General features: G+C 37.3%; 1 protein-coding gene across 2 annotated transcripts in view; it reads left to right on the top strand.

Moving 5' to 3' along the window:
- The window catches only part of BTAF1 (B-TFIID TATA-box binding protein associated factor 1), a 43,448-nt gene that overhangs the window by 14,146 nt on the left and 5,056 nt on the right, over window positions 1–24,246 (top strand). The window contains exons 5-32 of one of the 2 annotated variants that reach the window (XM_083866789.1): window positions 607–770; window positions 1,058–1,194; window positions 1,852–1,963; window positions 3,246–3,314; window positions 5,670–5,759; window positions 7,796–7,891; window positions 8,123–8,299; window positions 8,810–8,950; window positions 9,067–9,191; window positions 10,323–10,443; window positions 10,520–10,624; window positions 10,854–11,003; window positions 11,501–11,643; window positions 11,809–11,983; window positions 12,459–12,662; window positions 13,561–13,987; window positions 15,022–15,212; window positions 16,116–16,269; window positions 16,360–16,469; window positions 18,366–18,567; window positions 18,976–19,124; window positions 21,442–21,594; window positions 22,082–22,203; window positions 22,409–22,576; window positions 22,759–22,836; window positions 22,917–23,046; window positions 23,704–23,845; window positions 24,014–24,144. In XM_083866789.1, coding sequence (XP_083722915.1) covers window positions 607–770; window positions 1,058–1,194; window positions 1,852–1,963; window positions 3,246–3,314; window positions 5,670–5,759; window positions 7,796–7,891; window positions 8,123–8,299; window positions 8,810–8,950; window positions 9,067–9,191; window positions 10,323–10,443; window positions 10,520–10,624; window positions 10,854–11,003; window positions 11,501–11,643; window positions 11,809–11,983; window positions 12,459–12,662; window positions 13,561–13,987; window positions 15,022–15,212; window positions 16,116–16,269; window positions 16,360–16,469; window positions 18,366–18,567; window positions 18,976–19,124; window positions 21,442–21,594; window positions 22,082–22,203; window positions 22,409–22,576; window positions 22,759–22,836; window positions 22,917–23,046; window positions 23,704–23,845; window positions 24,014–24,144 — 4,166 coding nt within the window. Of the gene's footprint in view, window positions 1–606; window positions 771–1,057; window positions 1,195–1,851; window positions 1,964–3,245; window positions 3,315–5,669; window positions 5,760–7,795; window positions 7,892–8,122; window positions 8,300–8,809; window positions 8,951–9,066; window positions 9,192–10,322; window positions 10,444–10,519; window positions 10,625–10,853; window positions 11,004–11,500; window positions 11,644–11,808; window positions 11,984–12,458; window positions 12,663–13,560; window positions 13,988–15,000; window positions 15,213–16,115; window positions 16,270–16,359; window positions 16,470–18,365; window positions 18,568–18,975; window positions 19,125–21,441; window positions 21,595–22,081; window positions 22,204–22,408; window positions 22,577–22,758; window positions 22,837–22,916; window positions 23,047–23,703; window positions 23,846–24,013; window positions 24,145–24,246 lie in introns of both variants that reach the window. The other variant, XM_083866788.1, reaches the window with a different exon arrangement.

The raw sequence follows: 24,246 nt of genomic DNA, 5'->3' as shown, positions 1-24,246 counted from the left end.
TCAGTTAAATGCAGTTTAAAAAAACCTTACTGGTATAGATAATATTAAGTACTAGTTACTACCTAACCTGGTGTACACCCCAAAGTTGTGCCTGTACTGGTCATCTACTTAAAAGTTTGTGCTGATAATTGGAAAAAAACCCCAAAACACCACAACATCAACAAACCAAAACAACAAACCAACTACTCCTGACTGTTTTCTGTACTCTGCATGCAAAGAGTGAAGTCTGACAGCCCTACCAGCTACAAGTTTTGGGTTGTTTGGAGGGTTTATTCTACTTGGGTGCTGAAATTTTATATTTTTTTATGTAAATGTAGGTGCTCCCAAAGTCCAGGTGTTCTACAGTTAGTGTTGAAACTTCACACATTCTTGAGGTGGCATCTGTTAATTTCCAAAATGAATCTTGTGTGATCACTTTTGAAGTACTTGTGTAGGTGCAGTAGCAGAAAAGTTCTTCCTGAGTATCAGTGTGATTTGTTTTGGAAGACTGTAATAGCCAAGTACAATTTAATCCTGTAAATTTTGGCTTTGTTATGTACATTGAGCAAGTAGTCAGTGAAATATCTGGTTGGAAATCTGACGCATCTTTTAAAACCCCTTTTTAAGGTGAAATTGATCCTAAAGAAAGGATAGCACGACAGAGGAAACTGCTGCAAAAGAAACTTGGCTTAGATATGGGTGCTGCAATTGGAATGAACACTGAGGATCTGTTCAATGATGAAGATTTGGACTATTCTCCTTCTTCAGTTTTACTAGTAAACAAACAACCTGTAGGTAAAACCTTGGGCTATTTGACTGCAAGGAATAATACAGTGGGTTTGCTTTATTTGAGTGTCTGTGGTTATAATATTTATATTTAAATAAGATGATTGGTGTCTAATGTAGCATGCTTTGGTCTCCTGAGTTCTTACATCCCGTAGTTGCTTGTTAGTATTATTTGATGTCAGACTGCTATGTTTGAAATGGAGGGTTGGGGAAGTTGAGAGCGTTGTGAGTTTGAGAATTTTTCAGGACTTCCATCCTAAGAAGAATTGACAATGAATAACTTTTCTTTCAGACTCTTCAGGCTGCTGAGTTAATTGACTCAGAATTTCGAGCTGGTATGAGCAGTAGACAAAAGAATAAAGCCAAAAGAATGGCTAAGCTATTTGCAAAGCAAAGATCCAGAGATGCAGTGGAAGCTAATGAGAAGAGGTATAATAGTGAACTGGTTTCCTTTTATTTCGGTTAAGCTGGGATTGTGATTTGATTTATCTGTTGAGAAACTTCGTACAGTCTTTGCATCTTAAATCTCTTATGTGCTAATTGTGCTGATGGTGGAAAGTTTGCGTGCAGTGCTTGTTCCCAGGAGAGCTTTGTTGAGGACCCAGCTTCAGAGGCATCTTGACATAATGGGATGCTACAGCTGAAAGTGTGCCTTGTCCCTGTTATTAAATATGGCTTGAGAATAATGCGTGAAAATGGGATTTTAAGAAGATGAACAACTAAAAACTTAGGATATAGTTTTCTGATACATGCTGTGTTCTTCAATGTAGTTTATAGTGGCATATTATTCTATCTACTGTGCTCATAATAAGCGGTGAACAAAATTCTTGATCTTATTTAAGAATTGCTGGGTTTCTTGGAAAAATCTGAGATGGATTGTGAATTTGGGACAGCATTCTGCTGTCTCCTCATTGCAGTTTTTGGTTTTACATGTAGATATACCTATCTTGCATATTTCACAGTATTAAACCTCTTTGTTTTGTATTCTTGCCATACTTTATTGTATCTGAAGACTTCAATTGTAGATGTAATTGCTTCCCTTAAAGCATACTTCTAGTTCATAAACATGTACTTGCTCCTTCTCAGCAATGATAGCACTGATGGGGAACCAGAAGAAAAGAGAAGAAAAGTTGCAAATGTTGTCATCAATCAGCCTGCCACAGACTCAAAAACATTGGTAGAAAATGCTCAGGAAGAGGTATGATGGTATTGGTCTGCTGTTAGCAGGAATGATAATTCAGTTTTTTAGCAGAGTAATTTGAAACAAAATTTCTTCATATGCCCACATTCTTTTGTCATTTTAGCATTTAGGGAAATGGAACAAAGAATTTAATGGCCAGCTTACTTTTATACATAATGAAGCAAGTGAGCTTTTAACTGTGTTACAGCATTGAGGAAGAAAACACATTTAATCCTTTGGTAGCAGTTAGTGACCCAAATTAACATGAGTAGGTAGTTACAGGTATCAGACCTGGGTATTAAACTGGAAAACTGTGCTAAACACTTACATGGTAGGATTACAGCGAGCCACAAATAATTCGATCTAAATGCTTATTTAATCTTTATTTAATCTTTGCTGTACTTTAATTAGGCTTAATTTGGAATTAAGTTCTGTCTTCAATAGTTGAAGATTAAAACAACTACCTTAGTCTTGGAAAAAACTGCATTAGTTGACAGAAACAGAAAAGCTAAAAATTAAGAAATGGTGAACCAGAATACAAATGGTGCATAGAAGTTTACTTAAGAAGATTTTATCTAGATAAATCTGTATTCTACAAAAATAATTTTCCAGACATAGTTCAGTAATTAATTATTTGCATAAAAATGATTGGAACGCTAATCTGAAATATTAATTATAATTATGGGCTAAATAGCTGCTGGTTGCTAGCTGTCTTTCAGTTGCTCTGTGTGTAATGATGTGAACTTACTAATGGTAGTAAAAATTCCTTTCCCACAGCTGTGTCGGTTTCTATGTAGGAAATTTGGAATAGTGGATATGCTTTGGTTTTCAAAAAGTGGAATGTGTTTAGAAAAGGGTGCTGTTTATTGCTGGATTCATTGACCCAATTTTGTTATGTAGCGTGTTTTCAAACTGAGACTTGTCTATTATGTTCTTTAAAGGCAAAGTTCATAAATTTAAAGGTCATTGGTCAGAATAAGAAACTTTGCTTAATTTTCTTCCTTAGCGTGGTTTCTAAAGGAAAGGTGAATTCCAGAACATCCAAATTAATTCCCAGATAGAAGAGGTTACACTTTTAACAGAAACTTCATAAACTTAAGAGACCCAGTGCTAATCAACAAAGTTTCTCAGCTGGGGAAGAAGATTGTTTTTTCAATTCAGTCCAGTAATGAAGAAGAAAAGTACTTAAGCTTTTGGAGTTTTTTGTATGCCATTTAAGTATGCAAAGACAACAATATAAGATGTGTTCATGATTCCTTTTTTTTTTTTAATCTGATATTAATATTTTTTATGGATTTAGGCAAATGAATGGCCTCTGGAAAGCTTTTGTGAAGAGGTGTGCAATGATCTGTTTAACCCTTCGTGGGAGGTAAGACACATGCACTATTGAAGGTGGAACTATAAGGTTGTAAAAAGGGCTTCAACAGAAATGCAAACATTGTATGTGTAGAACTTAAGAGAATTTTTCCAGATATCAAAACTTAAATCATTTGTCCGTACAGATTACATAGCCAAGACAAATTTGCTTTTAGCAAACTTAAATGTTTTCCAAGACTGATTTAAAGGGGAATGGAAAACAGATGGGTAGTGTATACTTGTGGAGAGGGGGAAAGATGTGAAAAGCAGTCATTATAGAACTGAGAATTGTGGGAGTATTGAAATTCAAGCAAATGAAATCTCATCAATCTATGGTTAAAAAGATTAAGCAATTAAAACAAACTTGGATTCATCAAGATTTTGAGGAATAGTATGTGAATCTCTTGTTGGCAACAGTGGCATGTTTGCCTAATGCAGAGCTAGTTAAAAAGGAAGGGGGATCAATCCTTTACCTACAAAAGCTGTATATTTGGTTGCTTAGACCACTTATTTTCAAGATTAAAAATGGTTCTACTCACCTTTTTATTCAGTCTCTATACAATTTTTCCACAAACTTTGGTAGAAATTTTAGGTAAAAAATATGAAGAAGCTGATAATGACCTAACTTCCTTGTGGTAAAAGTGGAAATAACTGTTGTCAACTAATTTAATTTTCTTAAGTTGGTTTTTTGAGGGGTTAAATATTAACAGCAGCTCTGACATCCTTATGTGTATCTGTAGCACGGTCTTGGTGATGTCAGAACGTGCAGAGGCAACTTGCTCTAGAACTTGAAAACACAGAGATAAATCATATGCAGCCAGCACAATCATTTTTGTCCCAGAAAAAGAATAATTATATTTGTATGGCACATCACTGCATCTGAGCTAAAAAGCCTCACTTTAATTGAAAGCAGACTGTCTGCAGTTGAAGGCCAGGTCCCTTTGTCTGGTATATAGATGTTCTTAAAGCTTTCTTAGTATATTTGATATAAGGCACATACATCTTAATAAGGGAAGTAGATCAATACAGAATCATTATTACAGTATGTTCTGGGTGAAAAACAGGTTAACCTGCCTCAAAATGTATGTTTAAAGTGGCTCTCTGGCAGTACCTTGCAATGTCAAGAGATTACCTGGGTCACCTACTTCAGACTGCTTGCCACGCTTATGGGAAGGATGAATCCTGCTACTGTTATTTCCTTTATACATATGTGTCTTGCTGGTTTGTGTTTGCAGAAGCTGAGACATTAACTAGCAAAGTCTCCTTTTGATTAGTGAAACCTAGCTCATCAGCTATTTTAGACCAAATAAATTGTTGTGTATGAACAGTTAAGATTTTAAGACTGGACTCTGGCTGGTTTTTATTGGCTTGCTTATAGCTTTAAACAGCAGCCACTGAGCTGTACGCAGGGGACATGTATGTTTGCACTTCATAGAAGATATTCCAGTGAAGGGAGGAGCTACTGCTCAGTTCTAGTTGTTGCTGCTGTGAAATGAAATGGAACAGTTTTCTGCTAGCAACAAAAGAGTTAATTCTCTTCCAACTTATGTAAAGGCCTCTCAATGAGAACCTGGTTCAAAACTCTGCTTTTGCAACTTTGTATATCTGTTGAGTGTGCTTTCCTTGAGAAGCCAATTACTAGTCCAGTTAGGTATAGAAATACCAGAAACAGCTGTGTCTTTAGCATGTCTTTCTACTGGTCTTTTGTTATTTCCAGAACTCTTCCTAGTGTGTTCAACTGTTCATGTTTGGTGAGGACATGCAAGTGCCTATAATTTGCATTCCCATATCACTTGTTCACTTATTTCTAAAATCCAGTCAAGCAAGGCAGTTTTGTAAGTTAGGCAGAATAATAATTCCCAGAAATTTGTTTTGCAGGCTCCAGAATACTCAGTGAGTATCCAAACTCTGTTTAAGAAATACAGAGATTTATAGAAAAACAGTGCTTGATGAAGTGCTTGATACTATAATAATATTGATTTGCTTTAGCTTATAAACTTAATAAAAAAGTAATATCTTCAAACTTCTCTTTGACCCCTAGTGCCATATAGCATAGTGGGGTAAAAGTAAATGAATGTTGGCTGCATTACTGCAAATGTCATAATGTGTAAGAAAATAGAAGCAGTTCTTAATTGCTTCTGTTCATAAGCTGGCAAATACTCGGGAAAAAGGAGGTTGATTTTTGGACAGGTGAATATTTTAATATGTGATTTGATCTAATAATTCCCACAAGTCTAAGTAGTGCTAATTCTGCAGCTCTTGAAATATCTCTGTTAAGAATACAGTAGTATTATTTCAATTTTCCAACATGGGTTTTGTATTCTGTTCCCTGGTATTTTAAAACTGACTTTTTATTTCACTTTCTTAGGTTCGACATGGCGCAGGTACTGGACTGAGAGAGATACTTAAAGCTCATGGTAAAAGTGGTGGTAAAATGGGAGATAGCTCTTTAGAGGAGGTAAGTTTGCAGTTATGTAGATTTAATATCTTACTTAAATGAAGTTTAGAATAGAGACTTCTTAAAATAATTTGCAGCAGGTGTGTGATGTGTGGGAATATAAAGGCTTCTCTGCTCAGAGTCATCTGGATGACATTGCTGTATGCACTGACAAAACATGGTTTTTAAAAGGCCTATGCAGAACCCAGTACTACTGAATAATTGGCCATTAATATGTTGGTTGTGTATGAAGTTCTTAAACATTAGCTTCCATATTAGAATATACTGTTTTCAAGTCTTGGTAAGGCTGTGCTGAAACAAAATGGACAGGTTAATTATGTAACTCTTGTAGTGTCTCAGACCATCTAACTCTACTTGCTTAAATAATAAGAGGACTCTATCAACCTGCTCTCTTTATTATGAGAAAAGGAATTAAAATAGTCTTTTTAAAAGGAGAAAAATATAAAAAATATATCCTGAGAGTAATAACTTGTTTACTAATAGTGAATTTCATCCAGATTCCTACTGTCTCACCTGCTGTAGGAGCAGCAGGAAGAACTTGTGGCTTAGAGAGTTGAAGAATGAGATATATGTCAATGTGCCTCAGCATATTTGTAAATAGGGAAAGCAAAAACTTCTTTACTTGCCTCCCTGTAGTATGTGTTCCACGGTTGTGGCTGGGTAATAATAACACAATCTGTAATGATAAAATACTTTAAACCATTTCTTAACTATTTATGGAAAAATGTGTACTTTAGCTAGCTTCAAAGCCTGCTGTGTAAGCCCTATGCTGGGCATAATTCTTTGGCATGTGTGGGAGTATGAAATCCAGGATATGCTTTGAGTGTTGTTCATTAAAACAATAGTTCTTAAGGGAAGTGGTGACCTAGTAGGCACATAGTGGAGATGAAAAGGATGATGCCTGAGCAGTTGTTTTTATGGGGCTTCTGCTCTGAGATAGAAAATTAGAGTTACTGGTATCTAGCAGAGGCTGGAGCTTCAAGATAAGCTTTGATAAATCTGGAGGAGATGGAACTGAAAAGAAAGTTCCTTTCACTGGGTCTCCCACATTGAGGTACTGCTTTAGAGTTTGTTTACTTGTAAATATGCTTCCAGCATATTAACTGACTTACCTAGGATGTGTTGCTGTTAGTCAGTATAGACTATCTGAATGACTTGACTTTGTGTGCTGTGTAGGAATAAATTGTCCACCTTACAAGATATTCTCAAGCTGTTGTGTTTTAGCTTCAGCAGGCAACAAAGCATCACAAAGCCTCTTTCTCACTCCCCTCTCTGATGGTATGGGGAGGGTTAGGGTTTGGGGACCATCAGGAAAGAAATAAAATTCATCAGTTGAGAAAACAACAGTTTTGTAATTGAAACTAAGTAAAATATTGTAATAATAGTACTAATTTTAGTAACAGTAATGAAAAGGGGAGAGAGAATTAAAACCTAAGACCACCAAGTGCTGCACAATATAATTGCTTACCACCCTCTGATCAAAGCCCAGCCTGGCCCCAGGCACCACTCAGCCTCTTCTGGGTACCTCCCTCAGTTTATATACTGGGCATGACATTCTGTGGTGTGGAATGTCCCTTTGTCACCTATCCCAGCTATGCTTCCTCTCTGCTTTTTGTGTACCTCCTCACTGGCAGAGAATGAGACATTCAAAGTCTTTGGCTTAGGGTTAGCATAATGTAGCAGTGACCAGAACATCAGTGTGGTATCACCATTATTCTTACACTGACTCCAGAACACAGCACTGTACCAGCTACTGAGAAAGAAAACCCACCTCTGTCCCAGCTGAAAGCAGGACACTAGCCTTTTGATAAAGGTACTGTGCTTTTTGAGAAGAAAACAACTAGGTTATGATGTTTATAGTAATCCAGGTGAGTTGAATTAGTGCTGACTACTTGGCCTGGACTGTCTCTGCAAGAGAATTATATTGAGTCAATATGAACATTTGTTGTCATATCTTTTACAGATTTTAGCTAAAGTAAGCATATCAGAAATGCTTTATGAATAAATGTAGTCAAAGTGTTCAACTTCTCTTACAGATGATTCAGCAGCATCAGGAGTGGCTAGAAGACTTGGTTATTAGACTTCTTTGTGTGTTTGCACTAGACAGATTTGGAGACTTTGTTTCAGATGAAGTAAGTTTAAGTTACATTGCATGAACAGATCAGGTTTCTGCAGGAGGTAACACTGCAGCAGCTTGGCTGTGCCGTGTGTAGTGCTACTGCATATACCTGTTATAAATGCTCACAGATGCTTATTAAATGTAGCTGATACGTAAACTTCACCCTTTTTGTATAGCAGTTTGGTCATCTCTTTAAGTCAAATTTTCTACAGAAGTACCTGTTCTATCATTTACTTTTTCCTAGGTAGTGGCACCAGTACGTGAGACTTGTGCTCAGACTTTGGGAGTAGTATTGAAGCACATGAATGAGACTGGTGTTCATAAAACTGTGGATGTTCTCCTGAAGCTGCTTACACAGGAACAGTGGGAAGTGAGACATGGTGGTCTCCTAGGAATAAAGTATGCTTTGGCAGTGCGTCAGGTAATAACCCTCATGACAAATTGTAGAGAACTTTGGATCAAAAATCTCTGCTCAAAGTAGAGGATGTGGCTGAACAGTAGATGGGTGTGATAAAGCAAGCTTGCTTGCACTGCAGTCCTGTGGGTTGAGATGTGTGACTGCACTTTTATATCCATGCTGCAAGTATATAGTGCTTGCAGAAAATGTTATAAATAGAGGATATGCCTGTCTGGTTTTGGTGATACTCTTGTATGTGAAGTAACAGAGCAGAGCGTTACAAGAAGTTTAAGCTGTCTTTGGTGGTATTCTGCAGACAGTGAGCTTTGTGTGTACCAAAACTAAGCTGTTCTATTAAATTTGTAACCTATGTTTAATTTCATGAATGGTAACTTAAAATATTTAGATTACCATCTTGGACCTGTACCATCCCTTTGAAACAGTCAGGTTCATTCACACATACACAGCACATCTTAGTTGGTTGTACCTATATAAGCTTTATCAGTTTAAAAATGCTTTTGATCTTTTTGGCAGGACATGATCAACACTTTATTGCCTAAAGTGTTGCCTGCAATAATTGATGGTCTGCAAGATCTGGATGATGATGTCCGAGCTGTTGCTGCAGCATCTTTAGTACCAGTAGTGGAAAGCCTGGTCCAGCTTCAATCTCAGAAGGTGACTGAACTGTTTTAAGTTCACTTTTGGTCTAAGTGAAGAAAACAATACTTACAGGCATCATTGGTTTGTTTGGGGTTTTTTTAATGATAAACCTCCTGTGCTTATTTGTGTAGGTGCCTTTTATTCTTAATACCTTGTGGGATGCACTTCTGGAGTTGGATGACTTGACAGCTTCCACAAACAGTATCATGATCCTTCTTTCATCCCTTCTGACTTACCCTCAGGTCCGCAAATGCAGGTAACTTTTCAATTAGTATTGCTTCTGAATTACAGGTCTGTGTCCACTTATTGTCAAATTGGAATCACCAGTTTCTTTCAAATCCACATACCAGGGAGATGATTAATTTAACTCAGTATTTTATTTCTACACTGGTTTTTCCATAAAGTGAAGGTTATGACAGTGTTTCTATTTTCGTTACGTTCATGAAATACAGCAGAGGAATTAAGAGTGTACTAGACATGGTTTATATGTGACTTTTTTCCCTTTTCTGTCTCTCCATTCATCTTGGGTGTTTTAGTAAAGGATATTTGCTCCACTCACATGGTGGTCTTGCCCACAAACATCTTGTTTGTTAACAAGAAACAGGCAAACTCCAAACAAGACCAAACTTGTGTGCATTAATACACGTTCATGAACCTGCAGAACTTTGCTATTGGAACAGCTCTGAAATAAGTTACAAATGTAAATAGTACAACCAGTAATTCTGTGACTGCCTAGTTTCTATCTCTTTGGGACTCTGGCAAATTAAAGGAACTTGCGTCTTAGTATGTTAATTTTTTTATAATACACGTGGTAAACTCAGAGTATCTGCACTTAAGGTAGATGTTGTACACATTTGATTTTTCTCATCCTGTATGATTGGCACTGCTGAAGCTGGGGTTGCCCAAATCCAGAATAAAGAATGAAGTTTTATTACTAATGTTGTCTTTAATTCAGCATGTAGTACTTGCATCAGCTGATAGTTCATGCTAAAAAGATGCAAGCTTGTTTTTAATTATTTGTAAAGTCATAACTGCTTAATAGCAACTTTGGAAGAGAGGCAGACCCTCATTTTTTTTAACAGTTGAACAAATCCTAAAGTATAATCTGGGAAGAAAACATGGTAAAAATATATGCTTGAATTGACTGGTTCTCGATACCAGTTAAAAAAACCCAAACCACTATTTTCCTGAGAAAAAGATACCAACTCAAACTGTCTTAAGTGTATAAGTTGTAGTAACTTGATCCTTCACTTAATATCACTGAGTATATGGAATGCTTTCCTTCCTTAAAGCTTTCTTTTGGTTAAAAAGAGAATATAACAAATTAAACTTAGCTCTGTGTGTGTTTTTATCCCTGACACTGCCTCTCTATCTCCCTGTCCTGTAGCATTCAGCAATCCCTGACAGTTTTGGTCCCACGTGTGTGGCCGTTCTTGCATCACACGATATCTTCTGTGCGAAAAGCAGCACTGGAAACATTATTCACACTGTTGTCTACCCAGGACCAGGTAAGAATTAGAGTTATTAGTGTCTTACTGTGATGCATATTGGAATGTGCTTGGTCATATGATATCCTTGTTTCAGAGTTCTTCAACATGGCTGACTCCAATTCTGCAAGATATGTTGAGGCACATATTTCAGTTTTGTATCTTAGAAAGCAACCAAGAAATTCTGGATCTTATTCACAAGGTATTTGTGTGACTCACCACCTAGCTTTAGTGCTTGTATCCTGCTCTTTTAAATCCTCTGTACTTTTGTGCAGATGAAGAAGTGTGCTCATGTGAAATACTTTGCAATTTCCCTGTGTGATGCTTTACTATAGAGCAAATGAGTGTTCCTGCAGTTTCTCAGCATGTGTATGATCTTATGTAGACCATGTACAAATTTGTCATGATTTCTACTGTGGTTCTTTCCCAAGGTGTGGCTGGAGCTGTTAAACAAGGCATCTGTACAGTATGTTGTTGCAGCTGCTTGTCCATGGATGGGAGCCTGGCTCTGCTTAATGATGCAGCCATCTCATTTGCCCATTGACTTAAACATGTTGCTAGAAGTAAAAACCAGGTCCAAAGTAAGTGAAATGTGGCCTCACTGACTGTTCTGAGGAAAGCAGGAAATTGTTTAGCTGTATATCAAACACATTCTAAGGATGTTAGAGGGGGGTAGTGGTGCCTTTCTACAGTTCTAAATGTAAACTGTCTTACAAGCCTCAAGTCTGTGTAGAGCAAAAGGATTCTTGTCAGGTTATCCATGAGAATTAAAGTTCTGCTGTGTAGTGTTCTGAAAACATGCTGAGAGAGATTTCCTTTTTCCTCTCTGTTTATCAGCTGTATGTCAAGTGTTAATTAACCTTTATATTATAGTGAAGGAATGTAGCATACATCTAACTGCACTACAGAATACTATTAGCGTAGAGATGATCCACAAGTATTGACTACTTTAAGAAATCTGTTGCCCAAGAAGTGCTTTTAGTCCAACTTTTTCATGGTGTGGTGATTATTTGTGTTATGGAATATGAATTCATCTCTTCATTACAAACACACTTTCAACCTTTCCTTTATTCCACAGGAAAAAGCAAGTGCTAAACAGCGTCAAGGTCAAACCCAGAATAAGGAGGTGATTCAGGAATACATTGCTGGGGCAGACAGCATTGCAGAAGATCCAGCAACCAGGGATTACGTTGTCATGCGCGCTCGGATGATGGCAGCAAAGTCAGTTTACAGGAAATATGAAAAAATACTTAAAAGCAATGTATTTTTTTCATAATATATAGTGCTTTTGCCAAAATCTAATTACTATTTTGGCATCTTCATTTCGAATCATTGATTGCAGAGTAATTATAACATTGAAGTGACTGTTCTTTTTTGTTTTGTCAGGTTGCTGGGAGCACTTTGTTGCTGCATTTGTGACCCAGGTGTAAATACTGTTACTCAAGAAATAAAGCCAGCTGAATCATTAGCTCAGCTACTGCTCTTCCACTTGAATTCTAAATCTGCCTTGCAGAGGATTAGTGTTGCGTTAGTAATCTGTGAGTGGGCAGCCTTGCAAAAGGTAGGATGTTTCTGCAGCAAAAATAAATTTTACTTACTATCTCAATCCACTGCTTGTTGTGTGGTACTTAGCTTGAAATAAGATTTCAGTAGGTAAGCTAAAATTGTGTTTATACGTGTAAATACCAAAATCTTGATCGTTAGACAGTGGAGGAATACAGGACTCAGTAGATAAATGCCAGCTGTCAGAACTATGAATCAGTAAATATGCTCACATTTTTTCTACCAATAGATCTATTCTCAAGATGCCTTTTATCTAAGGTCAATGGTTCCTTTTAAGGTGACTGTCTTTTCTCTATTCACTGTCTTTTCTAGTGGCAGACTTTTTGTTCCTAATCCTTTATCTTTAATATTCTGGGTTAGAAATGTTGATAGTCCTTCTGGAAACTGGATTTTTTAGCTAGATTGAGCTGCCCAAGACTGAACAAAAGAAATTGTGATTATTCAGAAATGCAAATTGTGTTTTTCTATTACAGGAGTGTACAACTGTGGCTATTTGTGTTCAACCTCGTTTGCTCGGTGTCCTTTCTGAACATCTCTATTACGATGAAATTGCTGTTCCTTTTACACGAATGCAAAATGAATGTAAACAACTCATCTCATTGCTAGCTGATGCACACATTGACATTGGAAACAGAGTAAACTGCAGTGTATTTACAATAGATCAAGCTAATGAGCTGGTAAGTAGAGGCATGCCTGCCTTTCCTCCAAATCTGTTGTCTTGAAATACGCCTTCAGCATGATTATTACATGGACAGTAACTTGCAAAAATAATGTGGTGACCTTTGCATATCTCATGAAAAAGTGTGTAAAGATTCTGAACTGTTTCCCTTGAGGTGTGTTTACAGTCTGACAAAAATCAAGTGCAGTGCAAGGTACATACTTAATGGGAGAATAAAATTGAGTGTTCTGATCCTGGGTGTGGATTCACTATTGAAATCTACACACAAGAAAACAAAGCAGGCTTCAAAACCATTGTTGGAAGACTTGTAAATAGACTATGTAAATTCTAGACCTTCTCCCCTGTTGCCCCTGACCTTTTAATCTGCTTTTAATCTTTTTCCAGTGAAAGATTTAAGCAACAATAGTCAACTAGTTGTGAGTGGGAAAGGTTATGGAAGGTTCTGAAACTACTTTGTTGTGCTTTTTACTTAGACTTTTATCCCAGTCTCTTTCCTCAAAAGAAAATCAGCTGAGAAACAACTTGTTCGTGCACAGGAGCTTGCACATCCTTCCTGGATTCTTGTATTCATATTCTGCTTTGCTAATCTGTCACATGCTTACATATTTCCAGAATATCTGGGTAGAACTGACATATATGGGACAATCTAAATTTGTAGGAGTATATAAACTGCTCTTGTAGCTTTGAGAACCTAGACTTTAAATGTTTGATATACCTGATTTTCTCTTTGATGTGCAGTTCAGGATCCCCAGAAACTACATTTTGGAGCATTTCCTGTTATTTACTGGGAAAGTAGGGATGGTGATATGTGGTCAAGTGACTCATGTTGCACCATGAGGATATCCCGTTTTGTACTCAGTGAAGCAGATTTGTAATTGTTTTTTCCTTTCTCTTAGGTTACTTCTGTTTTCAATGAGGTGACATCATCCTTTACTTTGAATCCTAAAGTTCTGCAGCAGTTGGACAGTAAAAGGCAGCAAGTCCAAATGACTGTTACAGAAACAAATCAAGAATGGCAAGTGTTGCATCTGCGAGTCCATACCTTTGCTGCGTGTGCTGTTGTGAACTTGCAGCAACTTCCAGAAAAACTCAATCCTGTTATAAAACCCTTAATGGAAGCTATCAAAAAAGAAGAGAATACACTAGTACAAAACTATGTGGCATCATGTATAGCAAAGTTACTTCAGCAGTGTACAACAAGATCTCCTTGCCCCAACTCAAAGATCATAAAAAATCTCTGCAACTCCCTGTGTGTGGATCCACATCTTACCCCACTGGCAGCATGTCCTGCACAGCCTCAGGGTAGCCATGAAAACTCAAAAGGTATGATATCTAAGACTGCCAGGATTCTTAATGTCCATGCTTATTTCTGAACTATTGAAATGAGTATTTGAATGAGGCTTGTTTTCATTGATTTTTAAAATGCCAGCATCTGAGTATTCATTAATAATGATTTCATTTAGGTATTTTAAACTGTGTGCAACTAATGTATATTGGTTTATAGCTAAATATATATATATGAAATACTGCAATTCCAATTTCCAGGTATTGATTCTTGTTCAGTTACTATCCAGCTATGATCACATTTCACTTACAAATGTTACTGAGTAAAAATGGAAATTAAAGTAGCCTGTCAAAAATGTGTGACTTGTGTTACATTCCATAGGCTAGTTACAAGATAAAAAGATGAGGACAGTGTTCAAAATTAATAAAATGATCCCATGCATGCAGTGGTCATGGATTCTTTAAATGGCTGTCCATTATTGAAAATGTATGCGTTGAATGAACAACCCAGATTAACCCAATTAAGATCTTAATATTCTCAAAGATTCTAATCTGCTTTAAGGTTCGATTGTATGTTTTACTCTTTCTTACTGAATGCATCCTCTTTAATCTCAGAGTAGAAAAACATTATATCTGATTGAAAATAAAAGCTCTTAAGTAAAAAATACCAACAAATCCAAAGATACTAATGGCATCTTTCATTGTATCGTGACAGAAGTATTGAACTGTTCTAAAGGACACAGAACACGAATTGGTTGAAACTTTAGAACATAATGTGCTTTTAATGAAATAAAATTGTATAAATGTTTTATATTTGATTGACGTGTTACCTGTGCTTCTTGCTGAACTACAATTTCTGGCAGTTTGAACACTTAACTTTCATTCCAAGTCTTTAATGTGCTCCTAGCACAGTAACTCTTCTCCGTACTGAAGTGTCATTGTCCTCAAGGGTAGAAAAAATTATGGATTTTTTTAAAGCAGAATCAGCAGATGACTTGTAGGTAGCTCTCACTTCCCCCTGTGTGTTAAACTGCAGCTTAAAGTGTTGTCAGCTGTTCTCCCTTTTCTTTTAGGGCCCAACTCTGATAAAGATGGGATGCAGCACACAGTTACTAAGCACAGGGGAATAATTACACTGTACAGACATCAGAAAGCTGCTTTTGCCATTACAAGTCGGCGAGGTCCTACTCCAAAAGCTCCAAAAGCCCCTATTGCAGATCTCCCCACAGGCAGCAGTGGAAGCATTCCTACAGAACTTGATGAGGTACATTTCAAAAGCTTGAATTTGCAACTTGACATCCATCCCTCCTTTCCATTACTTGAAGTTCACTGGAGTTGATACCATTGTATTGTATTGGATGGCAGGGGTTTTGCATCACAAAACAGGAAGTTTTGTGATGTAAGCAGCTTATGTTTGATGTTTTAAATGCTTGTCATCAATAACATTAATAACTCCTGAAATGTTATAATTACTGTAGAATATGAATATCAATATAAGTTAATGCAGATGGATTTCCACATAGTGTGGAACAAACACAAGAGGACATGAACTGTGTCCTGCCCATGTTAGTGTTGGTCCACCTCAATTTGTGCTGGATGCCTCTGAAGCATTAAAACCAGCAATTGAAATATGACTGTGTGAAGTAGCTTGTCTGTGTGATTTCACATGTGATGTCCTTAACTCTTCCCTTTGACTAATTTCCAGCTTCCACATGTTTTAATAAGATTCTAGACAGGACTGTGAACTCCTAAACAATGTTGTGGATTTTGTTCTTAATTATTAGTGATTTTTGTTAACTCTGCTTGCCAAAGAGGGTGGGAGCAAGAGAGGAGGGTAAACAACAAATCAAGTATAAGTTTTCTAATGTGTTCTTGGTATCACTGTATTGACAGTATCGGAGGTTCTGGAAACATCTTGTTGAAATGGACCAGTACCAGCGAAGGCCAAATCTCAAATTTATAGGCTTTAAATAATTGGCTATAAAATATTTTTGGTTTTTACATGTATAAAGAATAAAGTAATTAACTTGGGAAAAACCTATTGGTGAATGTGTTGTAGGTATGTTATAAACAGAATCAAATTTGAATGCCTATGTAGTGAGAGGTCACCCTTGGAAATAATTATTTAATATATCTTACTTTGCTACTTTGAATTGTTTAATTCTAGGCTCAGAAACCTTATGTTGTACAGAGAAGAGGAGCTGAATTTGCCTTATCTACTATAGCTAAACATTTTGGTGCTGAAATGGCAACAGGATTGCCACATCTCTGGGATGCTATGGTTGGTTCGTTAAGGAACAACATTCACATAAATAATTTCGGTAATTACACTTCTGATTTAATCTGGGAGGGGTGGCAGGCTGGAGCCAGTATGTCAGTCTTAAACTGAGCACCTTTTCTATTTGTACCAGACCGAAAGTTGTTACTGGAGAAAGGAGATGCTCCAGCCCAGGAGCTGGTGAATTCCTTGCAGGTTTTTGAAACAACAGCAGCTTCAATGGATACTCAACTACATCCTCTGGTAATCAGCTTTTGCTTGAAACACTTCAGTCTCTTCTTTATTGCTAGTGGTTTAAGTCTTTGGTTTTGTTCTTTTTAGATGTTTTTCTGTTTTTGCTCAAATGGTGTTTTAGTCACTCACTAGCCTGCCTGTTCTCCAGTCCTCTGTCCTAGTCTTGATTAAACTGAAGGCATACCCTTCAGCAGTCAAGATGTTCTGTTTCAAAGCTGCTTTCTCCTCTGTATTCTGTAGGATGTTAAATTCTGTCATTTATGCAGGTCGTAGAACAAACCATAAAAGCAAACAGCTATCAAAAATTTAGCCTTGGCCTACCCTTTTTTGGATGAGGTCCCAAACAACATTGTGTCCAACATTTGAGTTATGATAATATTTTTACTGTTGTGTTACATCGGAATCAGTATCTCTGCTCTGCTTTATTCTAATTCTGTATTTCCTAAACCTGGAGAACAGACTGGTAATATGATGCCTTTTGTTTGTTATGAAAGTACAGATAAAAATGTAGTTAGGCAGCACTGTGTGGCTGACTGAAATTGAGTATAATGCACAAACTGACGTGCAGTTTGTGTGGCCAGATTGGGGGCAAAAATGGTACTACTAAAATCATTTTATTGCCTGACTACTCTGTACCAGGCTGAAGGTTTTCAGAAGGGCTGCCTTGTGTGGGGAATACAAGAACTGTGGAGACCTCAGTCTGCCTACAAGTAGGCTAGATTTGATCATTTAAAAGATGGTTTCTTTTTCTGAACTTGGGAGAGAATCCTGGAGTTGGAATAATTCTGTGAAAATACCAGTAAAGTACTGGTTAAAAAAAAAGTTAAGAAAGAAACAGAACAAAAAAGTCATCCTTATGCCTCCATCTAAGACAATTTTCAGTACTAGCCTATCTGCAGTACTCTATTTCAGAGTAAGTATAGTAGCTCTGGAAGAGACACAGAGAAGGGCAACAGGATGACAGAAATATGTGAGGAGGCTCTCATGCAAGGAATAAGTAGGCCAGAAGTCTGGAAAGGATGGGTATGATGAAGGACTATAGAATTCTGAGCAGATGGAGAAGAATCATGTGGAATTTCTTCTTACTTAGTTTAATAAAATACTGAAGTCATTTTTAGTGCATTTAACATATGCCATGGAAAGACTTTTTTAATTTGTGCATTTTATATATGTCCACATAAATGTGGTATGTAGTTATTGTGTAGATTGGTTTTGGCGGTGCTGATACTGTATGCAGTTAAAAAAAAATTCATAGAAAGTCACAGAGGCTGAGCTTGGTTCATCAAAGCTGGTAGTTAGGGACTTTCACACTAGGAATGATCTGACTGTTTATGTATCAATACAAAAGCATATATACACACTGATTAGAAAGAAAACACATAAATACACCAAAGGCACACATGTATACCCTGCTGGGGCAATGCAGATTTCCTTCTGGATGTCCTCCTTGTCATACAGAATTATTGAGATTCCCAACATGAGTAATTAATCTGCTTAAACTCAAAGGGAATGAGTCTAGGACAAATCTGTTAGCTGGAAGGAATTCTTAAATCTGTGTAGCTGTGTTTAAGAAATAATTCTTCTTGTTTGATAAGACGTTCTGGGTACTGTATTTTAGTGTGAAACACATCATTGCTAATTAAGCGCTTCATTAATTTTGATTTTGACTGAAATGCTAAATATTTTGTTACTCTGAATTTTATCTCTGGGGAGTAACATGCATTCAAAGTTCAAATTGCCTTTTTCTTCTGAAATAATTTTTTAGTTCTAAGCAATTATATTTTGCAAAGGAGTCATTTTAAGCATTCTTAAATTACTTCAAAAAACTCAGTAGTTCAAAAAAGTCACCAGTTTGTTTTTAATTTGTATTAACCTTTACTCCCCACACCTTTTTCTTTCATTCAGTTAATACAGCATTTGCCTCATCTTTACATGTGCCTTCAACATCCCAGTACTGCTGTGAGACACATGGCTTCCCGTTGTGTGGGTGTTATGAGCAAAATAGCAACCATGGAAACAATGAATATCTTTCTAGAGAAAGTCCTACCCTGGCTGGGAGCAATAGATGACAACACCAAACAAGAAGGTGCAATTGAAGCACTTGCATGTATCCTTGCTTGTGTATTTGAAAACGTAAATGCTTCTTTACTGTTGCTTCATTTGGGTGAACAAAAATGGTTGCCTGAAAAAAATGGGAGGAGGAAAGAAATAAAATACTAAGCTGTTTTTTCTCCTGTGGAAAGAAACAGAAGAAGCTTTCATTTCCATTGCCCTTATTTTATCTACCAAGTGATGTAGATAATTCAGGTAATTCAGTCTCTCAAACCACACTCTTTGCTGGCCAGATGTAATTGGGCAGATCAGATTTCACTACTTCTGCATTGTTTTGTCACTAGAAATCTCATTCACCTGAGTGTAACCATTAATGACACTTACTGAGAGTGAAATCTCCTGGGTATTTATTTGTCAGACAAACCTGAACTGTTACAAACTGTTTCCTTAACAGCCACTCCAGGTGTAATGGAGCAGCTGGATGTTGGTATTGTTCCATACATTGTTCTTCTAGTGGTTCCAGTTCTGGGTAGAATGAGTGATCAGACAAACAGTGTACGTTTTATGGCTACTCAGTGCTTTGCCACACTGATTAGACTGATGCCTCTTGAGGTAAGCTCAAGCTGTAAGTATATGGAGTATGTGAACTGTCCTGTGTCCACTATTTCACTAGCTGCAAAGTCCAGGCTTCTGGCTTATTGAATCCTGAATGAGTAACTGGTTTTATAGGAGTCCAAATCAGATAACAGAAGACCCAACCTTTATATGTAAAATAAGCAAAATTGGACCTTGTGTTAGCATTTCTCTAATTTAATGTTAAAATAAAATTTCTCTTTATAAGAAACTCATTTCAGCTGTATACACAAAATTAAATGGTAGATTTATTAATTTTGTGCGTAATGCTGCTTTTTAGTTTGGATTTAAAAGTTTTAGGAGTTCTATGTGCATTCTCCTTAGGCGTGTGTGTTGCTGAGTATGTTGTCAAGAGAAATGTACAAAAGCAATACAAAGAAAAATCAAAAATAACATTAATAGAAATAGTGTGGTGATAAGTAGGATGACTTATTACTAGTTCTTAAAATCAAAAAGCATCACCCTACACATTTAGGCAAAATACTGTGTATTGTGATGCAGTAGTGTCTAATCAGTACAGATCTGCTTCAGTCTTTCACTCCTGCTACAACTTGCCTACCTCAGACAACTTCTGATGTGCATCAAGGACTACAATGCTTCTATGTAACTTAATGTGACCACCAGATGGTAATAGAAGACAGTTGAGAATTTCCACAGCAAAAATGAAAAACAATTGTCAGCTTAATGGTTTTTATTATTTCACTTTTCAATTTAGCATAATAGAAACTTAGAATCTGATAACTAGCAATCTGGCTTAACAGGAGCACATACTTTGTGTGCTTACACTGAGATGTTGAACAAGTTTAAAGATTTTAAAGAACTTAATTTCTAGCATGTTCATTGCAGTGCCATTTGCACCAGGGCCCTTTTTCATACATATCTTAAACACAGTCCTGTGGAATACTCATAGCTTAGGGCTTGGGGGGAGTTAAAGCTATTTTAATAAATTTTAGTGAGAATCTCTTATACTGTACTTGTTTTATTAATTGCATGCATATGCACGATCACTTTATATTTCTTTTCCATAGTTATGGAAGAAGTGCCTTAAAATTTCCCTTTCTGGTTAAGGAAGTTCAGTATCAGATATTGAACTATATTAAATATGTAAAGCAAATTAATGGAGAAAATACTTGTGTTGTCATGGAACACTATTTTATTTAACAATAAATAAATAGCATTAAGTGAGTTGGGGCAACTTAACTATGCTCTGTTTCCTGCATCTTTATTGCTCAAATTGATTATTCCTGCAACTCTAAAAAATGAAAGTATGACTGAGAGAAGGATTGTAAGATAAGTGGTTCATCTTGATCAAACTTGCATTGATAAGCATCCTGCTGCAAGTTGACAACCTACTTGAACCAAATGACCTGGCCTAGTGTTCATACTGCAGATAAGTTCTTCTAAAAGGGAGAGTAGGCAGAGCATTGAACAAGGAGGCTGCTGCCTCTGCGTATGTATGTACTTAAATATCATATGGGGTACTACTAATGTCCCTCTTCCTTACTAACCACATACATGGTGGAATTATTTGATAGAGGGTTTTTTTTAGCCAGGAGCCCTCTGTAAGTGATTAGTAAGTTGGGTTTTGAAGGAAAGCTGACTAAAGATGGAGAAGGCCCAGAAAAATGGGATGACAGATGTGATGGTGGGAAAAGAGCAGTGCCTCTGCTGCTACTGTATGTTACTAGCAAGCAAGAATGAGCATACTTGGCTCCCAAATACCTCCTTTGGGCTTCTGGACTGGTATGGGGAGTCCTAGGAAGTAAAGGTCTGCTGTTAAAAACAGAGGTTCAGTTGTTTTGGGGTTTTTTTCTCCCAACAGTTCCCAGCTGCTTGAATTCATCCGATGGATTTCAGTATCACTTTAGATGTAATCCTGCTAAGTAGGAGAAAAATCCATCCAACTTTGGATGGTAGCTTGTGGGTCGAGAGGAGTGGGTGTCATAGGATTCTCTAGCCAGCCAGATAAACTCTGATTAGAGGTAGAATAGCTCAGTCTTTGTAGAATCTCAGCAGCATGACCAGAATTTTCAATCAGTCTTTTCAAATGCATCCTTTTGGGGCAGGATTTGTCCTTGCAGCTTAAAACACTGCATATGTTGACCTGCAAGTAATCAAACAAGTGTAGCTAAATATAGTATTGAAATCCTGAGTTTAGATTCATACAGTTGAGAAGACTGCAAATTTTCACTGTATGTAGAAAATGTCTGAGTGAGTATGAGGCTTAATTTCTTCTTCTCTGTTGGCATTGAAGTCCTGTTGCCCTGACATGACTGCTTTAAAAACGTTACCCTAGGCTGGTATACCAGACCCACCAAACATGTCGGAAGAATTGATCAGAATGAAGGCTAAAGAAAGGCACTTTCTGGAACAGTTACTGGATGGGAAAAAACTGGAAAACTATGAAATTCCAGTACCAATCAAAGCAGAGCTCAGAAAATACCAGCAGGTAACAGCTTATACTTTTATTTTAAAAGTTCCAGTCTGAGATGATTTCATGGAATAGTAGTTGTTTGGGTAGTGGGATTTTTCTTGTGGATTTTTTGAGTGTATTGGTTTCAGTTGCTCAGTGTGTATCTTGGACTCTGGATAAGGAAGAACAAATCAAGTAATGCATGCTTCTTATACTGTTCTAATTATATTTTTTCCTCTTTCTGGATTTTGCCTTTTTGTGCGGGAATGTCCAGTGGGCTGTGCCTGGCTAACTGACTGTGGCAGCCCACCACTGCAAAGCCAGGCCTCACTGTACCATATGGGTTTGTTTTTCCCTTAATTCCCCCCACTTTTAGTGAATGGGTTGTTATGGATGCACTTGTGGGAAACCAGCTCCTAGTTTGGCAGTGCTGGGTCATTGAGCATATGGATGTTTGAACTGAAGCTCAACTAGCAAAAAGCCAGTTTCTCCTTGTGGCACTCTTCTTCTTTTCTGATTTCAGGATGGAGTGAACTGGCTGGCATTTCTCAATAAATACAAACTTCATGGAATTCTTTGTGATGACATGGGCTTAGGAAAAACTTTACAATCCATTTGCATTCTTGCAGGTGATCATTGCCTCAGGTAAGCTTAAACAACATTCTGTCTTAGACTTTGATGGTTGGTCTTGGGTGATAATGAATTTGGGCATATTCCTTGGAAACTGTGACTGTTGGTGGCTGTGCTTGGATAGTGGGTTTGGACCAGGGGGCATCCACAGGGCCCTTCCCACCTCAACTCTTCTGTGAAAACCATTTTTTTTTTTAAACTCTATTTTATACTCTTAAAGGGCTCAGGAATATGCAAGAACAAAACTGGTGGATAGTGTTCCTCTTCCCTCCTTGGTGGTGTGTCCTCCTACACTCACAGGACACTGGGTGGATGAAGTGGGCAAATTTTGCTCAAAAGAATATCTTAATCCATTGCACTATACAGGACCTCCTACTGAGAGAGCAAGGTAACCCATCTTGTATTTATAACTGGTTTAGAGTAAAATACTCCACATGGAATTTTTCAATTTACTACTACTATTAAAGCACAGTTTGTGGGAACATGGGAACACTTGTGATGGTATCTTTAACGACTGAAATAATAACGTGTAAGGAACATTTTAATTAACTCCTCATTTTTTTCCTTAAGGTTGCAACACCAGGTGAAAAGACACAATCTCATAGTGGCCTCATATGATGTTGTCAGAAATGACATTGACTTCTTCAGGTGAGAATTGGCTTGTTTTCTGAGGTTTTTAATAGCTTAGAATTTTAAAGGTTACTTAAGTCTGTGTTCTTCTTTTCTAGAAATATTAAGTTTAATTACTGCATTCTTGATGAAGGCCATGTAATAAAAAATGGAAAAACAAAGCTGTCAAAAGCAGTTAAACAGCTGACTGCTAATTACAGGATAATTCTTTCTGGGACACCAATCCAGGTAACTGATTTTCTATTCTGGATGAATAGTAGAAAACAAACAAGATAGGTCTATCTTGCACTCAGTTTTATTGTACCTTCTAACAACCATCTTGTTCGAAGTATACATTGCAAAACAGCTTTTCACTTCTAAATGCTCAAAATGGCATCTTTTCCCTTTCCTGGTATACCTGTGTATGGGGGAGTGAATACAGGTTTTATGGTATTAGTGAGGTTCAAAAGTTGGCAGCAAGACTTTTTCTACCACTTCCTCTCTAAATGTCAGGCAGGGAAGAGACCATTTCCCTATGCCTCAAGTAAAATTAGCAGGAAGCTCAATTCTGAGATCTCCAGATTTTGAGCTTTGTCCTAATGACTCACCTGTGCAGTATCTGTCTCACTCAAGACTAGACCCATGGTGTGTCCTGGGTTTTGTTAACCAGAACTCTGGGTGTGGCTCGAGGCACTGGACACAGTGGGAAGTCCATTTGTACATTCAAGTGCATGCAGAGGTATTTCTGTAACTCGGACGAAGGAGCCACCAAGCTCCAGAACCCTGGGACTGGGTTGTATGTAGCATGAGGTTTGGAGGGTTTTAAATATGTATGGAAGATTTTTCTCATACCTTGCAACAACTTATTATTTCTGTAAATAATTTAAATGTTTCTTTTATGTTCAGAACAACGTCTTAGAGTTGTGGTCATTGTTTGACTTCCTAATGCCAGGATTCTTGGGCACTGAACGCCAATTTGCAGCTCGCTACGGCAAACCAATCCTGGCAAGCAGAGATGCCCGAAGCTCCAGTCGAGAGCAAGAGGCTGGTGAGGATCAAATGTTTAATCTTTGGGGTTTTGTTTTAGCCTTTTAAATGAGAACTGCTAATGAAAAGAAAAAGCGTGGCTAGTTCTAACATCAGAGATTGAGGGGAAGCTGAATGTTTTGGAGAAAATGTTTTTCTTCTAAAACACTGGTGCTGTTGCCCTCACTAGGGGTACTTGCAATGGAAGCTCTGCACCGCCAAGTCCTGCCATTCCTGCTAAGGAGAATGAAAGAGGATGTGCTGCAAGATCTTCCACCCAAAATTATTCAAGATTATTACTGTATTCTCAGTCCTCTACAGGTACGCTTAAAAAGTGGCTGAAAGTTTATTTTTCAGCACAGTTAAGACCACATGAAGGCACGAATTCTGTATTCCTGTGTCAGTCTGATACCAACCCTGACA

This window comes from Zosterops lateralis (genome assembly GCF_965231275.1).
Source record: "Zosterops lateralis genome assembly, chromosome: 8".
NCBI classification, from domain to species: domain Eukaryota; kingdom Metazoa; phylum Chordata; class Aves; order Passeriformes; family Zosteropidae; genus Zosterops; species Zosterops lateralis.
Note: the sequence above shows the minus strand (reverse complement) of the source record. Positions and strands in the feature narration are given on the sequence as shown.